We start from the raw sequence: 12,440 nt of genomic DNA, 5'->3' as shown, positions 1-12,440 counted from the left end.
GAGTCCATTTCCAGCCCAAGCCAGGAAACAAATGGAGCAAACAGAGTAACAATGTGCATATTCCCAACCTCTGACAGGTAAAGGGCAAAACAACAGCTAATGCATTTGTGATGCAAAATGATTCAACTGATTAAATAAAAAGGAGGAAGATTAATTCCATCCTGGGCCTCAAATTCACAGAATGCAGCTACAGGCAAGACTGAGAGATGGAAGGGGAAGTTCACAGGAGCTTGGTCAGGCTGAGCAGACTGCTTGTGTGAGTTACTGGAAGACAGTACCCCTTCTTCCTGAATACCTACTGGAAAACTGAGGCCACCCAACATGGCTAAATCAGGTCCTAGGAAACAGAACAAGACTGTGACTGTGCAGAAAAATGCATCAAGTTGCACCCACTGTGTCAAAAGGCAATCTCCAATTGAGGAAACGGGAAAATTTGATTTATTATAAAAACAAATGTCAAATGTTAATGACTGTAACCTATTGTTTGACATTGTCCTTGCTCAGAACAACTTCATAATTTAATTCTAATGCTATTTATTAGCCTGAGCAGTGCTTGCAGAAGCCAAAGTGTGATAGTATCTACACTCCATCCAAAACTTCGGTTTTCTACTGACCCAGACTACTCTGCAGTCCTACTTCCTACTCAGAACGTAGGTCTCCACTTGCAAGGGTTCTCCTGCATGGGTCTCTGACCCAAAGTTCTCAGTCTTATGTGGTTTGTAGGGTACATGCTTTGGGCCAAATCTGATGAATGAAAACCACATTTTCTCTATTCCAGCATCAGGGAGGCAAAACAAAGACAGACTTAATTTGAAAGCAGGAACTGTAGCTCACCTCAAGGGCATCAAAAGGAAGAGCAGTAGTTATTCACTGCACCCTTACACTTCAGCCAGGACATTTAACCTGTTTAAGTACTCTCCATCCTTTCAGGATAGAACTGAAGTGTCTTCACTGGCAATGTATACATACAGATCATACACACCAAAACGGAATCCTCAGGCACAAACCTCCTACAAGGAAGGAGAAGAAGGAAAGTCTTCCTCAGTCAATCACTGCTATAGGAATACAAAGGGAAGGAGTAAGCATTATTTAACATGAGGTGAAGGTGGTAACTTCTAGCATTAGCAGCATGATGCTGCTGCTTCTCCGTCCTCCAGTCTACTGAACTCATTAGGTAGGCATCACCACACTACAAGGAGTTTTTATTTACTTTTTACATGATCATATAGGGGATGTGTGACAGTATTTCATGGGAAAAATACCAGTATTGTCAATTATCATTCCTGACCAGAGAGGAATTCCTTCAGGGCACTATCTACTCAAACAGCCAATGATCATGGGCTTAATTTAATGAACAGCAAGCATAGGTAAAACCTTCAGTACCCATATCCCAGTTAAATGCTCTGATCATTAGGTTCTTGACTGCTCAGAGGGGGGTTTTGACTTAGAGGGTGGAAAGGCAGTCAGCTTCAAGTTATAGTGGGCTGTCACCACTAGAATTATGAAACACAGCATGTTGCCCACCACAATGTCCTGTGTGACAGCTACATTTACACATGGAAGTGTTCAGGAAACATTCATGGAGAGAGGTACTTTTGGTTGGAAAGAGCCTTCTTATATCACACAGTAGTTATGTGAAAATACATGAACAGAATAAAGGCTATGCCATTTTTCCTTTCTGTAAAAAGCTTTGTAGTTTTCCTAGGCACTAATGAAACTTGACAGCTTTTTCAGAACAAAAGTTTCCCAAACTAAAAGCTTTCTGTTATGGAAGAAAAAAGTTTTCATATGTCTGGCCACAAACTCTACATTTTTTTAGGAATTTCATCCTAAAGCAAGCACCTACAGTGGGTATTGAACATACAAATCTAAGCTTTCCTCTCCTCTCTGACTTCCCTTGTCCAAGGGAAGAGAGGACAAGAGTAAATAAGAACATTTGGCTAAATACATGACTTCCAGCTTCCTCTGAAGGCTAATATCCAATTCCTTATCTAGTTCTTTTTGCTTTAGACCTCTGGTTTGACCAAACAAAACACTAAAATGGAGTTGTGATAGGAAGTTATGTTCACACAAGGGTGGGATTTAAAAAAAAATATTTTTTATAGAAATGGAGAAAAACTCAGTAACTTCTTTTGGGGAAGGAGAGTTTCTTTTTGAATCCCAGATGATTTTACTGCTCACATATTACTGACTCTTTTATTACATCTGCAATATCGTTTGATGGGACAGAAGGGGAAAACAGCATTCATGGGTCCTATTTCAAGTTCTGCCACTGATTTCCTTTTCTGCCTTTAGATACTTCCTTCTATTTCTTTCTGTATCTCATGTTTCTTCTTGTACAAGATGGATTGAAGCCAGTATTGCCTATGTGCAAAGGTAACAGGAAAATAAATTCATATTAAACATGCTCTAAGCACCTGGGGGAGACAACTAGGAACTCCAAAAAGAATGACAACTTCAAACTGAATGACAGTATCTTAAGATCCTCAAAATGGTAAATGATGCGTTGTTAAAGCATTATCAGTTTCACTAACATCTAGAACATACCAAATCAGAGGTTTTTCTTAAATTTTTTTCTAGTCTTGAAGAAGCTTCTTGACTTACATGACAGCTGTTGTCTCACCAGGAAAACTGCGCTGGATCGCTACAGCCTGGAGAAGGCGGGATTCACCCACATCCTCAACGCGGCCCACGGGCAGCGCAACGTGGACACCGGCCCAGAATACTACAGCAGCATGAGTCTGGAGTACCATGGGGTGGAAGCAGATGATCTCCCCACTTTCAACCTCAGCCAGTTCTTTTATTCGGCTTCCAAATTCATTGATAATGCACTTCAGGATGAAAGAAGTAAGGAGGGTGCTGAAAATGGTTCAAACCAGTATAATATTTACCGCATCTAATTCAAATCATAGTTCCATGGCATTTAACCTTGTGGGAATGAAACAAGTCCAATATAGTTTAACAGAGACTATAAAACTAGTAGCAGGGAACAAGTTAAAGAGAAGGCAGTGATGTAATGAGGATCCTTCTCACTGACACCCCCCCAAGAGCCCCTTACCAAGCACTGTTGTCAAAGTTCTCATCACAGCTTGCATCAAGGGGTCCTCCTGTCTGACAGATTTTTTGTTGTTGTTTTGACTCCTTCAAAAACACATCAGAGACAACTGGAAATTTCATAGGTGCCATGAGTATGCTGTCTTTTCCTCCTTTTCCTAATTAGTCCCTATCAAGACAGGTTTAATGAATACTAGTTGCATAGTGGTGGGAGTAGAACATGAGTGGTTTCAGACATTCCATGTCATCATTCCACAGCTTCATGCTCTGCAGCATTAGATTCTCTCTATAAATATAGAAACTACCCTTCCTACCTGACCATCAGATCTACCCCAACCTATAACATTTATCTCTCTGCCATCTTCCAAGCAGCAGGGAACTGATACAGCTCTGACAGCAGCAATCTAGAAACAATTCATTAAAGTGTTTGTAATTTCTCAGCTTGATTACTACAATTCATTATTTGCTGATCTCCAGCAGTGTTCTATCAGAAAGCTTTACACTGATGTCAAGTGCTACAGCCTAGGCCTCACACTGACTTTCAGTATTACTCCTACTCCTTCCCCCCCCAACCCCCATACTTTTAAAAAAATTCTCAGCAGGATATTTTACCAGAAACCAGTTGAGAAACTTACAACTTTCCTGCTGACCTATACAGACCTTAATATCAGAGGGTCAGATATCAAGTTTCTAGCCTTATGTCAGTTTCTGTTCTTGGCTGTCTAGCTCAGCTGCAGGCAGTTACTACCTGACTTGCTTCCAGTAGCCAGCCAGGTCTTTACAATTTTACCCTTTCAGCAAGTACAGTCCACGTAACAGTCCGTTCCCTTGCTCAGAAGAAAACCTTGAAAGCAGATCAGTTTCAGCAGATCAGTAAAAATCAAAGTCCTAATAGCAGGAGAAACTGCTTCAGGAGCTTACTTGCTTATGAAGAAAGATACCCAGCATTTCAAAAAAGTGTGTCTGAAGCACTGCCTTTGGAAAGGAGAGGATAACTAACACACACCCGTGTCTAGCCATGGCTGGAGGCCAGAGGTCAGTGTCAGACTGGAGTTTCTGGAATAAGAAATGCAGACTTCCTCATTCCCACCACCCTCCTGTTCCAGTAAGACTTTAGTCTGCTGTACTGAGGTAAAGAAACAAGCACAAAGGAAGCAGCAAGGGCAAGAAAAAAGCCTTGCTTCCCAATAAATATTGTAGGAGGAAAGGGTGAGATGGGGGGATATGAAACCTTTTGTTTCAAAACCACATCAAAGTCCAGGAAGTCCTGAGACAGTAGCAAGCACCAGTCCAGCACTCTAACACAAAACCAAACTGAAGAGTGACTGGGTGAACAAACAAAACAAACAAACAAACAAATCTGCACTCAAGTAGCTGCTATAAATTGCAGTGATTTCTGTAGCTGTAGTAATTTCTGCCACATTCACATGGCTTTTAAACAAGTTAGCTAGGATCTTTTCTGACGAAGACCAATAAAATAAACAACTGCTGTAATACTCATGAAGAAAAAGAGCAAGCTCTAATCTTTCTCATGAGGGAAAAGTAAAATATATGTATGTACACCTTTTATCCCAGCCACAGGTATGCATAAAGACACTATGCATGGCCCAGGAAGACACTGAGGTTTAAAGCATGACAATAACTTTCCAATACACATTGACAGAATAGAATGACTCCAGAAGCTAGACTAAAGTGTGGACTGATGCCTCCTAGGGAAGAAAAGACTAGAGGTACCTAGTGCTCTCCTCCAATAACAAGAATGTATTATTTATGAATGCACATCGTGTGCAGAAAGGTATTCTGCATTCAAGTGCCAAATGAACAGGCTGTTTTGCATGCACCTTCCTGACTGACAAAGAACATCCAAATTCCTAAACAGGATTTTGTATGAAGTAACCAAGCACTTATCTCCAGTGGTAATGACATGGAACTTCAGAGTGTGGTGCAAAATACTTCTGATCAGTAACACCTTTGAATTGCTTTGCTGCTTTGTATTAGAACTGAGCAGACGCAGAGAGGGAAAGGGGGGGAAGGGAAGAAGTTTCAGCTTGTGTGACCAGAATGTATGTGTTAATGAATTTACTCTGGCTGTATCTGGGGTACAACCTTCAGCCAAATGATCAAATTATTGAATAGATGTCTTTACATAATGATTTTTGCTGGGAAGATGCTCAATAGTCAATGCTGTTGAAACAAGCTGTCATTCTAATGAAGAAGGCCCTCTCTGAAACAAACCAGAAAGCCTGGCATTTTGGATACTGTCAAAACAGTCCTAATTCTAATTTAACATTCAAAATCATCATGATGGTAAAGAAACTCCCTGATCAGAACAGGATTTGCAGGGTTTAAGCATGGGCTGATGGACATAAGAACAGTTGTAAGAGTAAGACTTGGAGGCAAACTCTAATGGGTCACAATTACGCATGCTGTCATTCAGATGTGCATAAAGCTTTCCCAAAACATGCAATTCAGACCATTGAACAGCTTCAAATTTTTATCACTGAGGCCTGTAAAACATGAAAGGAAGATATTATTTTAAGAAGTTTTTAGGTTTCCTACTAAGCTACAGATTTAATACTCGTTCCCTTGGAATTTTAGTTCCTCAGAATGTAGAATAGAGGGGAATGGCATTTTCACTTCTCATTAGAATGTCAGAGGAAAATACAGTTAAGACAGATTTTAAAAGAAAACAAAGTGGGAAGAAACATACGAGACAGACAGAAAGACTTGAGGCTTTTGACCAAAGACACCTCAACATTCACGGCTCCAGCTGACTCTGGAAAAGGAAAAGGAGTGCTACACCTAGACAAATTTTCAAGAAACGCAAACCCAAGTCAAGTGAACGAAGTATTTCAGAGATCAGTCACCACTCAGCAGACCTCTGTCTCTGTGCACTGATATTGCATATTCTGGCACACTTTGAGGACATAAGTGGTCAGAATCCAAGACTGCAAGAGCAGACGTTTGGGGAATGAGGGTTCAGAGTGGTCCTTATATTGGAATGGAAGAGACTATAAAATAGTACAGAAGGGACATGGCTCTGCAGAAGAGTGTCATTGTTCTGCTGTAAGATGCAGTTGGTTCTTGACTATTCACACACAGCAAAGGACAGGCTTCCTTTTCTGCATACCAGCGGACATTTCGGAAAATTGTACAGCCTTTTTTTGCCTTTGTTAACACAATACCAAACTGTTATTTTCTCCTAGATCTCCTGCATTTGCCACCCACACAAAGCAAAGTGTTCCTTGTCCCATCATGTATTTTGTCACCTCAACGGCAACAGATTTACAAGGTGGAAAGCTCTAAAGAGAAGCACTGAAGGGCTAAACAAATGCGTATTTTCATCCACTTCAAATATTTGCAGTAATAATAGAATGGATTATCATTTTCCAGGAGAGGAAGAGGCACTTTTAGTTATCAGAAGGACTGGAATTTTGCCAAGATGCCTTAAAGACTGTCTGCTGGGATTAGGATGCAGACTGTAACCATTAATCCTTCAGTGTTGGCAGTTCCTGACGCATCCATTACACAGCAGCGCTACTTGTGCCAAGGCATCCTCTTGTGCCTGGAAGCAAAGGAGTTAATCGACAGGAGTCATGGCTTTGCACCCAGCACTTCTCACTAGGCATAGCTGACAGAGATAAACTATTATTGGCCCTGATAGCATCGTTTTTATTTTTTTCTCCTGTGGCAATTCTGCTTAGCAGGGTGTTACAGAATGTGCTCCAAATCTACTTCCTTCAGCAGTTCAACCTTTTGCGAGACCCCCTCAAGGGCTTTGAATCATTTCTGGAAATCTTTTGAAGTGTTTCAAAACCCGTCAATCAGACCTGAACCCACTTACTGTTCTCTTCCTCCACCTCCCCCAGATACTGCTAACATGGAAGGTTCCACTTTGACTTGCAACCTTGTTACTACCCAAAGCCAAGGACTTTCTGCCTCTGGAAACCCCAGGTTAAGCCAGGCAGCGTCACAGAGTTAAACTGTGGCATGTTTATTCGGGGGTGAAAACTCTTGGCAAAGACTCTGCGCTCACAGGACACAAGACAGGCTCCTGCTGCATGGAGATGATATTAGAACACTCAGATGATGGTGGTGATGAAACATTACTTGCATTCAACACAACAGGGTGCTAGCCAGAAATTTCTACAGAAGCTTTTCTATAGTGTAAGAGGTGGTTTCTTTCCACTCCCTGGTTATATGCCTATGGCCCTTATTCTCTGCCCTCAAAAATGGGCATAAAAGTGATGCAATCTAGATCTCAAAGTACATTATTGTCAGAACAAAAAACCAAAATCAAATTTGGTTACTTTTTGTGTCTAGTTAGTAGAACTGAGAAAGGCACCTCCCCATGCATTCCATTTATTCTCCTGGAAGGATGGTCTGAGTGCACACCAAACCCTCCCACACCCTTGTGCTTTGGTCATTATTCCCAAACACAGAATTACATGTACACTGTTTGTGAGGCATGTAAGACAAGGCTGCAGCAGGGCTTGCTATGATACTTAATGCAGCCCCCTGGCCTTCTCTGCAGGCTTTGTTCACAAATAAAAAGATATTTGGTGTAGGATTAAATAGATCATCCCTACTGTAGATGGTGTTCAGGTGTAAGATTTGCAGCCTCAGTTTTCCCTCATGTGAAAAGAGAGGCTTATTGAGTGCTGCTAAGGGTACCAAACATGAAACAGAGCAAGGGTGTTACACAAAGCCTCACTGTCAAAAGGAAAGGATTGCCCAGTGTCACCTGTGATGGCGTCCCTTTGTTTCCACAGGCAAGGTGCTGGTTCACTGCGCTATGGGCCGCAGCCGCTCCGCCACGCTGGTCTTGGCTTACCTGATGATTTACAAGAACATGACGGTGGTGGATGCCATTGAGCAAGTGTCAAGGCACCGCTGCATCTTGCCAAACAGGGGCTTCTTGAAGCAGCTGAGAGAACTGGACATAGAGCTGGCGCTGCAGAGGAGGAACAGCAAGAACAGCCTAGCACCTGCTGAGCAGCAGAACAGCACCACCATCTAGCATTGTCCTGGCATAGCTGTGCTACTGGAAAAGAAACTCCATAAAAGGAGGGGAGGGGAAGGTGTAGTTAATTACACAGTCACAAGGATCATTTGTTATTTGCTGGAAAAAAAAAAAAAACAAAACCAAAGTCATTTCAAATACAACGTCAAGATGAGAAAGAAGCAAAACCAAATTTAAAACTCATCATCTTAGAAAGTTCCAGCCTTAGCAGAATTCTTTGTTCCATCAACAAATAAGTTTTTCTCTCTGCAAAAAAACCCCAAACATTTACAACACAAAAGCAAGCACAACTTAAAACTCTCTTCTAGCTGGGTACCCCCAAAATCCTGATCTCACTCAAGCCCACAGCCTTTAAGGGAGTGCAGATAGGCACTCCTGAAGAAATCTTGCAGAAAACACACTGAATTGTTTAGTCCAGAAAGGTTTCACAGGAGTTTGCCCTTTTGTGCTGTTTCCTGGCAATTCTATTTCTTTTTTCCACAGTGACAATGCAGGGCAGCACAGCAGTTAGAGAGCTTCTATATGTGGCTGAACTCCACCATGAGAACTAGAACAAAGAAACACCCTTGAGAAGGTCAGATGCATGAGCAGCTATGATAGACAACAATTCAAGGAGATACATACACTAGACATTTTAGGACTTCCAGGTTTAAATTGCTTAACTTGTCCTAAATCCTTCAACTGCCTGCATCATGTCCTTTACATTGCTACGATGGAAGTTCAATGCTGAACTTGTAGAGCTCCAACAGCTTCCTAACTAACAATGGATTATAACCAGTTCTAATGAGACTTAGGAAAAGGCAACAGACACCAATGAAGCCTTTAAAAAATGCCTCTCAGTGACCTAACAGCAGAAGAAAGTTACTGCAGTGCTTCTAGACACTGTTCAAATCTATCACTACCAAATGCTTCCTCCTGTCTCAGCTTTAGCCATCTTAACAGGCCATTGTGCTCCCACATAGTTTCATTTGTTAATAATTCCATCTGTTGACAGAAGTGCTGCTGATCACTAATGGGGACACAGACTGCTTTCCTGGCCTTACCTTATTCCATTCACCTTGTTCAATATAAATTATCACCAACTGTATTTTGAAACAATGAGAGTTTTGCCAACATCTGATATTCTTCAAATGTACTTCAGAGGAGGATCACAGCTATGCCACATTTAACCTTTGCTGCATCTGCAAAAGGTGAGGTCCTCACCCTCCCTATCAGAATTTTACCTCATTGAAGGTATTGGATAGGAGGTATTTGCTCGCTGCTGAGAGGAATGACCTGGCCATCAAGCACGTAAGAGAGTTCTCTTGGTCTTGACCAGTTAACAAAAGACTTTGCAACTTTGGTACAGCACAAACTGTGTAAGTCTGGATACTTGAAAAAAAAATACAGGGGAGAAATGTGCCATTGAGAACTGCAAGGATATGCTACTAACTGGAGCTGAGCACAACTTTATATATTTTTTGTAGATGTTAACAGTGCTTCACAGGCTTGACACCTCCAGTGTGAAGGCTTTTCAACAGAAAAAGGCCACTTCCTTTTGGGGCCCAAAACCCAGTAAATCATTCATCTCCGAACAGTGACTGTAGCCAAGGCTGCAGATAAGCATAATGCAAAACTTTTATCATTTGGATTTATCTGCATAATAAACAAGTTATCTTTAAACTCTAAGAAAAGCAGACCACATTGAATATAACTAAACTACTGCTAAAAACCAAATTAGATATCACAATGTGAACAATACTCATGATGGAGATACACAAACTCTGGGACTTAGTACAAATTAAGTATCTCCATACCTGTATTAGGAGGGGAAAAAAACCCAGAAACAACAGGGAACTCAAAGGACGCAATTTGACATTTCAAAAATAAATAAGCACTCACAGTGTGGGTTCAGAGCAGAAGTATTTTTGGATGGGGTCCCTCAACTCTTTCTGCCTACTTCCACAGACCTTCAAGTGCACCTTTTCACACCACCTTATTGTGTGCTGCAGTTTAATTCACAGACACACAACAGGCCTTGCATGGTCCTGCCTTCCTTCATGCTGGCAGGGAAAGCTGAATGTTTCTTAGTATTGGCTTTACAGACCAATACTAACTTTATCATTCTGTACCAAATGATAAACTAGAAGATAAATATCTGTGAGGATTTCTCTTTGTCAAGCTACAGGTTTCTTATCCTGCATGAGAGCTTGATGACTGCTGTAAGTGAAAGAGGATTTATCATTGATTTACATGCATAATTGATCACCCTCAGCACTACAGAAAATTGCCAGGGCCGTTCTTTCTGTTTACCATGCTGATATAAATGGAGTTTGTTTCCATCAACCACTCTGCCACATGGACAAATTAAACAGCTTATAAAACTCAGAGACAGACAGTGATTTAACAAGGAAGATTAGTACCTTTAGCAGTTCTTTGCTTCTGCTTATATCAGCGATTCTTAAAATGTTAGTAAAAAATTGGTTGCATTTTGCCCACTGCTAGGGGATCAGGCAAGCCTGAGTGCAACAACACTTACCACTTCTGTCTTTGCTAAAGGGCTGAGTGCAGCTTCCAGGAGTACTGGCATTTGGCAGCTTCCAGATGAAGTATGTGCTACTCCAAAGACAAGTATCTTCCCTAGAACCAGGCCTTGCCTGAAGGACTCTGCTGGCACAGCTGTGCCAATTAAGCAGTTCTAAGTAACATACTTTTCATTTATTTCCCCGCTTTTTTTGCCTACTGTTCTGCCAGAATTAATGAGACTTAATCAGAAAAGCAGAAGTTCTGGAAGATGTGACTTCCACAAAGTGAGGCAACTCTGGCAAGCTGCTGATCAGCTGAGTCACAAGTGTCAGCAGCACCAACTCCAGCTACAAGCCAGGTCTGCAGGAAACACACAGTGAACAAGGCAAGCTGATTTCCCTCTTGCCAACCACCACTGGCATGGAGCATTCCATAAGAGTGCATGGCCAAGGAAGCCTCCTGCCTTTGACAAGAATCATCTATTGCAATTCTGTGAAGAATTTTTTGAAGACAGTAAAAGAGCGAGCTCATTCCCCTCTGGGATGGTGCTAGAGCACAGTCAAAACTGACACTGCAGGGCACATACAAGTCAGAGAACAAGTACATCTGTCAAGGAAAAGACAACCTTCTTATTTATCAGAAAGTTTAGTGCTGTAATGCAATTCACAGCTAAACAGTTGTTATGGGAAGAGATGTAGGATAGCCTCTTGTCCTCCTGAAAGGAATTAAATTCTGAAGTAACAAAACTGTATTGGAAACTTGCCTGTTGTGGACACACTATGCATCATTTCCCAACCAGGTCTTAACCCATATATTGTAAATACAGAATTTTAGCAATATGCTGGAGTCAGGATGCTCTGTTTCAGGTCAGTAAATATTTGAAATAGTAAGATGGTTTGATTTGCCTGTAGGTTACAGGCTTCAAAACTTGAAAATAAACAGCAGCAGATAAGGATGCAGGTGCCTTTTTCACTCACTGTAAAAACACACAAATGAAAAATCACAAAACATAATGCTACTTTGAGATGCAATTATTGAACACAGATATGGTGCCACCTAAACACACCTGGAGGCAGCACATAACTGCGTCGAGTTCCACTCTTTTTCTCCTAAGCATAAAAAAGGTGAGTTACTTTGTGAAGATGAAAACGAAGTTTAAGTACTACGAATACCGTCTGCCTTCAATCAACAAATTCGCCAATGTAAGGGCATGAACCAAGATCTTTGCTGTATTCTTTTCTCCTTATCAGGTCTTCTGAACTCCTAAAACACAAGTTTTAGGATTACCATTTGACCAGCAATTTTAGCTCTCATTCAGATACGCTATTTCAGACTGCTGCTCCATCGTATTAAAACTGAACAGGTTGTGCACATCAATCTGTAGTATCTGTTTCTTGATTTGGCATCACACACAGTAATGATTTTATTTAAAGAAATACAGATTTCCTTGACTTCCAGATATATGAAACATCATCTTTAAAGCTATAGTACATAGTAGAATGGAGACCAGAGTTTTCAGTCAAGATGGCCACTCCTTTCACTTTAGCTAGCAGCCTTACTGCAGTGACAGTGGCAACATCCACATTAGAAGCATTCGGAAAAATTTTTACAAGGACTTTTTATGGTGTAGGTTCATACATCCCACATTTGAATTTGTCCACTCATGAGATCCACATATAGGCAACCTTCTTGTCTTTACAGACCTTCTATTGCTAGATGAGAAGTGCTCATCTCTGTGTATGTTTGTGTGTGCCCACATAGACGCGTATACACAGAACCCACAGATTCAACACAGAGTTTGTATCATCTTGTCACCCAGCAACAACGATAAAGGAAGAGATTACCATTCGATCATTAA

General features: G+C 41.2%; 1 protein-coding gene across 2 annotated transcripts in view; it reads left to right on the top strand.

The window, feature by feature from the left end:
* Window positions 1-12,260, top strand: part of DUSP29 (dual specificity phosphatase 29) — a 67,545-nt gene extending 55,285 nt beyond the window's left edge. The window contains exons 4-5 of one of the 2 annotated variants that reach the window (XM_066191465.1): window positions 2,581-2,847; window positions 7,827-12,260. In XM_066191465.1, coding sequence (XP_066047562.1) covers window positions 2,581-2,847; window positions 7,827-8,074 — 515 coding nt within the window. In that variant the 3' untranslated portion in view covers window positions 8,075-12,260. The remainder of the gene's footprint in view (window positions 1-2,580; window positions 2,848-7,826) is intronic. The other variant, XM_066191466.1, reaches the window with a different exon arrangement.
* The last annotated feature ends 180 nt before the right edge of the window (window positions 12,261-12,440 follow it).

This window comes from Chamaea fasciata, unplaced genomic scaffold (genome assembly GCF_029207755.1).
Source record: "Chamaea fasciata isolate MVZ Bird 193981 ecotype frontalis unplaced genomic scaffold, bChaFas1.0.hap1 SCAF_9, whole genome shotgun sequence".
Taxonomy (NCBI): Eukaryota; Metazoa; Chordata; class Aves; order Passeriformes; family Sylviidae; genus Chamaea; species Chamaea fasciata.
Note: the sequence above shows the minus strand (reverse complement) of the source record. Positions and strands in the feature narration are given on the sequence as shown.